The sequence below is a fragment of the Cajanus cajan genome, chromosome 8, assembly GCF_000230855.2.
Source record: "Cajanus cajan strain Asha chromosome 8, NIPB_CcT2T_4, whole genome shotgun sequence".
NCBI classification, from domain to species: Eukaryota; Viridiplantae; Streptophyta; class Magnoliopsida; order Fabales; family Fabaceae; genus Cajanus; species Cajanus cajan.
The window spans coordinates 30,066,603-30,073,717 of NC_138524.1; the positions used below are offsets into that span (position 1 = coordinate 30,066,603).

At 29.2% G+C, this 7,115-nt stretch overlaps 1 protein-coding gene across 1 annotated transcript; it reads right to left on the bottom strand.

Moving 5' to 3' along the window:
* Positions 1-3,719: 3,719 nt before the first annotated feature.
* On the bottom strand, positions 3,720-5,865 carry LOC109792239 (zinc transporter 1). The gene is made up of 3 exons (XM_020351634.3): positions 5,039-5,865; positions 4,673-4,822; positions 3,720-4,080 (listed from the first exon to the last, which is right to left on the bottom strand). The coding sequence occupies exons 1-3, from the start codon at positions 5,678-5,680 to the stop codon at positions 3,775-3,777; spliced, it is 1,098 nt and encodes a 365-aa protein (XP_020207223.2). The 5' UTR covers positions 5,681-5,865; the 3' UTR covers positions 3,720-3,774.
* Positions 5,866-7,115: the final 1,250 nt, after the last annotated feature.

Consider the following 7,115-nt stretch of genomic DNA (forward strand, 5'->3'; position numbering starts at 1 on the left):
ATCCATAGTGAGAAAAGATATCTTACCTAAAATAAAAAGACTGAATAAAATATGCATTTATGTGGACAAGATGATGTCATATGCAAACTCCTTAACATGTGTGATTTACCTAGGATGGGTTCGTTCTTGGTCTTGATTTGGTTAATATGTTGATATTATGTCCTAACACCTCAACTCTATTTAAAGGTTACGATTGATTATATTGTTAAAGTTATGGGAAAAAAGTTGGTGCAACACGTCTCTCTTTTGGAAAGTTATTACTAGAGTTATCAGAATGATTATTGTTTCTGCCAAATATTACTTAAAATAACCAATTTTTGTTTTTTGGAGCAGCTTCTTTAGGAGAGTACAACTTTGGGGTTTCTCTTGTTTCTGTGTTTGGATTGTTATTCATAAATGCAGGGTATAGGATACTGGGTTGAAAAACGTGAACGGGTGGAAACGGTGGATTTGATCTCTCATAAAGTGGTCACAATGGATGATTCACAACTTCCCAAAGCAAAGAGTTCCACATCACCAAGGTTTATTTTTTTTAATTATTATATATATATATATATATATATATATATATATATATATCATTTTAATCTAAAAAGAGTAAGTCATATTTTGTAAGTCCTCTAAATTTCTCAAATTCAATTTTAGTCTTTTAAAAAAGTAATCTTATTTTAATTTATCTAATTTAAAAATGTATATTTTTATCATTAAAGTTATTTATATAAAACTTTAATTATAACAATTTTCAAGTATTATTTAACTCACTTTTAAAACACCAAATGTGATGCATTATTATTATTATTATTATTTAGGTTGGTATATATATAATTCATGAATAGAAATGTATGTGTATTGTACCACTAAAAACGTTGCACAATGAGTTTTAATGGATGGGAGAAATTGCTAGATTCAGAGTTCAAAGACAACATGTTATTCTCATAGATTGATGTCTTGTCAATATATTCCAATTGTAGGGATGAAAATTGTAGTCAAGTACTTTTCTACATAAACCTTAATAACTTAAGTATAATGAGAAGAACATTGGAATTAAAGTCTCACATATATAGGCTTTGAAATGGGACAAACATACATATCTCATTTTCATTATATACTCTCCTACACTCATGAAGATAGACAAGAATAAGGAAATGATTAGATAAAATTCTTAGAAGTATTTATTAGAGAGTTCTTTATTATAAATTAAAATTATCTTATATATAATTTACAAATATAGAGAAATTAATATGAGAAAATTTTCATAAATTAACTTATACTTAAGATAATTGTAACTTGTAGGAAAATTCTTCTTTTATAAATATTTTTGTATAAATTTATTTATCTAAACAAATTCTATGTACAAGAGAAAAGTCATTAAATTGTTCATCTATGCCAATTCCATTGACAAATCATGGATTCATTACAACAAAATTTGTTATTAACGACAATTATTTAATGGTAATAATTTAATTATCACTATTTAATTATATAATAAAAATATTAATGACTAATATATAATAGCCACTAAAAATGTATTTATATTACACTAAAGTTTATTATTAGCGATAATTATTTATTGAAAAAAACTTAAGTCTCACATCGATTAGAGATAAGATAATTAAATAGTATATAAGTGAGTAATAACTATCACCTTACAAGTTAATTTTATAAGGTTGTGTTAGATTCCTAATTCATTATTCTAAATTGGTATCAAATCACCCACTATTACCAAGTTCAATAGTGCTATAAAACAATTGGAGAGCAACTTTCACCTTATAAATTTCACATCTCTTAAGAGACAAGACAATTAAAAAAATAAATTAAAAAATATATAAATAGAAGACAACCCTCATCTTACAAATAACATTGACTAGAGATAAAAAAGTATATAAGTTATGAATTTAGAAAAGAAAATTATAGGAATAAATTATTTAAAGTTTTACTAGCAAAAGATAAAAGTCACTAAATGGATGGAAAGGAGACAATTGAAAAAAAAAACTTTTAATAACCTTTAAAATGGTTACTAGAATTGCCACTAAAAAAATAAGTTTTTCCGAGAATTTAATAAGTCTTTACTAGTATTTTATATAAATGCCGGTAAGAGTATTAGCGACCCTAGATACACTAGTCATTATTTAAATGTTGGTAAAAAAAATAATAACTATTTATATGGCCGCTAAAAAATAAATTAATTGCCACAAAAAATAAATTTTGATGTAGCGATTAAGTCTGTAATTATTTTATCTAGAAAGTGTTTCAACATAGACACAATACATCTATTTTATTGATTACTAATCTTTGTTAAGAATTTAGTTTTCCCATTTTTAGTAAGATATCTCTTCTTCACTATTTTTTTTATTTAAAAGATTTAAATTTAAAAACTTGTTTAAAAAATTAAATTTAGTTTCCCTCGGACCCACCATGCAATTATATACAACATGCATGTTGTGCTTAGTTATCCTTGTAACCTAGTGTTATAAGGCATCGTGACCATTTTGGGAAACAATTTGAACGTGGGGTTCTTATAAGAACTTGTTCTATTGAGTGGTTGACCATTGACAAACCACAACTCCACAAAGCTACATAATCATTGTTTATATTCCACTTTAATACTTTTTCTTTTACATATATATTTTTCTAATATTTTGCTGCTTAGTACAATATTTTTAGAAGAAGAATATCAAAATACAACTATTGTAATTTGAGTTTTTAAAAAATCAATAGCATGGAACTTTCTTAAGAAGACTTAATCAAGTACTTCTCGAACCAAGGATTTGTTTAAAAAATTCATTTTGACTTTCTAGTTCAATTTATTTATCTTTTAAAGTTGTTGTTTTACTTTGGAATGCTTGATAGATATTTTAAGCTTTTGTTCCACATCATCAATCATTGAAGGGTATGATCGAAAAAGCATCCAATACTTTATATTTCTGATGTAAAAGTTCCATAAGTAGCAGCATAAACTGCATTTTTATTTTTGGCCTTTTCATATATCTTGTGGTGCATATTTTGATGTAAAACACGGTTAAAATGAAAAATGTTTAATGCACCTTCGATTTATCAGGTATTATATAGTACAATTTTTTCTTCATATCTTTAATTTTGTAATTTAGTTTTTAAATATTATAATTACTTATCGTACAAATTTAATGATTATATAATGTCAATATAAAAATATTTAAATTATTAATCAATAAAAAATTATTATTAATATAACTTTAATTATTTTATTGTAAAAATTAACAAACCCATCATATATATGGTAATTTGTAATTGAATAATAATATGAAATTGTTTTATGCGGTTAATATATAACTTTTTTTTTCTCTTAAAGAATGTCATTTTGATTTTTTTCATTCATTTTTTTATTCTATATTTAACAAATTTAGGTAATATAATATTGATAAATTATGTGGCGGGATGAAATGACAATTCAACATTTGTGTCAATTCACCACACATGTTGATATGATAATTTGACACATTGAATTTTTATGTCATCATATATTATTGTCAAACTAATAAAACTTATTAAATATTTAACAAAAATTGAAAACTAGAATATATACATACATATACAATTATAATACAATTATAATATTTGAAGAACTAAATTTATGAAAATAAAATTACTAAGATTGTACTATTATTTCATTTAAAAGAGATTAAAAGTGCACTTAAACCAAAAGAAAATGAAGAGAAAGAAATAGATATAGTGACAAAAAATGAGTAAAAGAAAATGCTCTATTTTCCTGAGTAGTGGAATGTAAAAGACCAAAACTTAAGCCCATTTGGCCAATAGAGACATGCAACCTACACCTAAAAGAAGAGAGATATTTGCCCCTAATTGCAGCTTCATATTTTTCTGCAACCTTGGGTTCATAAAATCTGCTGCTAGCAGATCCACCAATGCCATGTAGATCAAAATCCCAGCAGAAGCAGAATTAAAAATCCCTTCAACGGTCAAAGCTGCTGGACTATTCTCTTTGTACACACTTGACACTCCCATTCCAATTGCTATCCCAAATGGAGTTGTTAGGGAGAAAAAGGTTGCCATAATTGCCATAGACTTTGACTTAAACTTTGCCTGCCATAATATAATTCTATTTAGCATTAATTAAAAGCTTGTTTTCTTTTCTGAACCTAGTAGCCAACTTTAAAGTTACAGTACCAACCAAAAACATGTTTTAATTCACTAGTGACTGTTTGGTCTTTCTCTTTTTTCCTTCATGAGAAAAGTACCATGAAAATGTAACGATATTGTCACCATGGCAACATTTTGGAGCCCATTCTATGCTACTTTTTGAACTGCATAAAATCACACGCAACTTACTCTTTTCTTCTGTTTGAAACTTACATTTCATAATAGTAAATGAATCCAACTTCATTTTTCAATGTTTTCTAAACCCCATATGAAAAATTTAGTCCATTTTTATTATTTTAAGGAAAAAACTTAGTTACAATACTATTGATACTGTTCTCTAATTAAAATTAGAATTTCACTTTAAGTGACGATGTAATTTTATTTTTGAGAAGTAGCATAAAATGAGCTCCAATATAAAAGTCAGATTTTAATTTAAGAGAAAAGTACAAATCAATTTCTTAATAAATACTTACATGGAGAATCTACGCATAACCTTAATTTCTTTTATGAAACTATAATAACCAAATTGCAATACCTGAGAGATGCAACCACCAAGCCCCATCCCCTCAAAAAATTGATGGAAAGAAAGGGCCACTAGAAGTGGCTTTATGGTATCAATGCTCCCTGTAGTTCCCAATGATATTCCAATGATCACTGAGTGGACCACTATTCCTATCTCCAACACCTAGCACACAAACCAACAATCCAAACTCAACAACATTAATTGATAACACAAAAAACTCAAAATCCATTATATCCAAGAAAAAAGTACTAGTACTACACATTAACAACTAATTAATTTAGCTCAGATCATTGAGCACTGTTGTGTGAGTGTTGTAAATCCCTTGATATCAAGTTTAATTCTGACCAATAAAAATTAAAAACAACTAATTGATCTTACTTGTGATATGATCCGTTGCCTAAGTACTTCAGGTATTATTGAGCCCTCAGAGGAGAGAGTTGATGGTCCATGAGCATGGCCATGTGTGGCATGTGTATGAACATGTATGTGACCAGCATGATCATCCCCCATTTCCTCATCAGCTGTAGGAACCTGCTTAGAGGGGTTAAAGTGTTGCCTATGGTAAAATCCTGTAGCAAATGAGTCCACCATAAGGGTCCCTATGGAGGCCAACATGGCAACAAAGCCAGTGAAAGGAAACTTGCCCCAAGGGTTATCCTTCAAGCAAGGTGAAGTCAAGTTCTTAAATGCATCAGGGAGTATGTGGACAAAGCCAGTGGTAAGGATCACACCTGCAGCAAAGGCCTTAATCATGAAGAATATGTCATTCTTGGGATTAAGTGTTGGGATTTTCTTGCTCAACAATGGAAGGCTCACACCAAGAGCACCAACAAAAAGTATAGAAGCAATTGAGCCAAGTTTGTAGTGGATGACTTCACTTGGATCACTCTTGTTACCTTCTTCTATGTCACATGAACAAGAGTATCCTAAGACCATGGTAGGTAAAATAATAAGGACACAAGAACAAACATAGAACAACTTTGACATGGTGGTTGTTGAGTTACTAGCTAGGAAGCTCATCAGTTTTGTGGAAATTTAGATTGTCACAACTTACTAGTGTGTGAAGGAAGAGATATTAAGGGTGGTGTAGGAACTATGAGGAACTGTTGGTGCTAGCTTTAAGTCTTTGAGAAGTGTTTTCATGATTGTTTTATAAAAGAGGGAAAAGTTATGTTTGTGTGTTTATGTAGTGTTCTTGGGATCTAGGATTGCTCACATATATATAAAAGACAAAAGGAGAGAAAATAATAAAAGCCACTATGAGAGGCTCAAAACATGAGCATCTTGAATAGTCAATGACACTGTGTCAAACATAAATCTAGTAAAAGGGCCACAACCATGCTCATATTCATTTTTTTAATTTGATTCTTTTTTCATAATACATCATTGGAAAGGAAAGGGTCTTTTAAGCGAGAATAAACGCTAGACCGAGGATTAATTTCATAATCAATTCAAAGGAATGAAGCTTGAAAAGATACTTCAAAATCTCATCTAGGAACTAAAATTATTAATTATGGTGGTTATTGCAAAACCCAATTTTTTTAAAAGTAAATAAATGTATACTAAATAATAAGGTTTAATTATATTTTTAGTCTCTTGAATTTGAAGCATATATTTTTTGTATCATCCAAATTTAAAACTTAGTGTTTTTAATTTCTATAATTTAAAATAATATTATTTTAATCTTTATAAAAATTATTGTTTTAATCGAACCAAATCACATCCCCAACATCCGAAATGTCAACACAATGAAAAGCAAATTTGGATATGATGGAAGAGCATGGGCTAAAGGCCCAACCACTAGAGCTATGGCCAGGAGATTACTTGAAGACTTGTTTGCTTCAGAGCTTAGTGGGCCCAATGGGCTTGGTGGGCCTAGGGTGCTTCTCACATGGACTTTACTTGATTAAACACCATGCTTTATTGTATATTTCTTAGTATAGGAAATTGCTTTGATTTCGGTCTTGTATTTTGACCATAGTTTAGAATTTAGGCTTTTGGGCTTATATTTGGGTTTCATGGGCTTTGGGCTTTTGATACCCAATATTAGACTCATTCTTCTTCTTGTATTTTTTCTTATTCATTGTATTCATTAGACCAATGTATTTCGGTCAATAGATTAGGTTTATATGAAGTATACATTAATAGGAGAATTAGGTTTCATTCATGTGTCATTTAGAAGTAATTTGAATTGAATTTGAGTCCCATGGATGGCATGGAGTGGTTCCGGCCATGTGAGCTCCAAATTCACTTCAAATAACTCCTAAATGACACCTAAATGATGGTAGCATCCGGATTAAGCATGTGAGTGGCCAAAGTTTGAATTTCAAATTCAAATTTGAAATTCAAACTTGGTGCCAACTAGGCTTATTTGAGTTGCTGCCAAGTTTAACCTAATTTCCCTCCTATAAATGTATCTTTTCCTACCATGTTAAGACACTTTTGAATATATGAG

What these genes read in the sequence shown, in the direction of transcription:
- LOC109792239 (XM_020351634.3), bottom strand. Translation starts at nt 5,680, where the DNA reads ATGAGCTTCCTAGCTAGTAACTCAACAACCACCATGTCAAAGTTGTTC. An exon ending in GGCAACGGATCATATCACAA is followed by an intron (nt 4,823 to 5,038) that starts GTAAGATCAATT and finishes TTTGTGTGCTAG; the next exon opens with GTGTTGGAGATAGGAATAGT. An exon ending in TTGGTGGTTGCATCTCTCAG is followed by an intron (nt 4,081 to 4,672) that starts GTATTGCAATTT and finishes ATATTATGGCAG; the next exon opens with GCAAAGTTTAAGTCAAAGTC.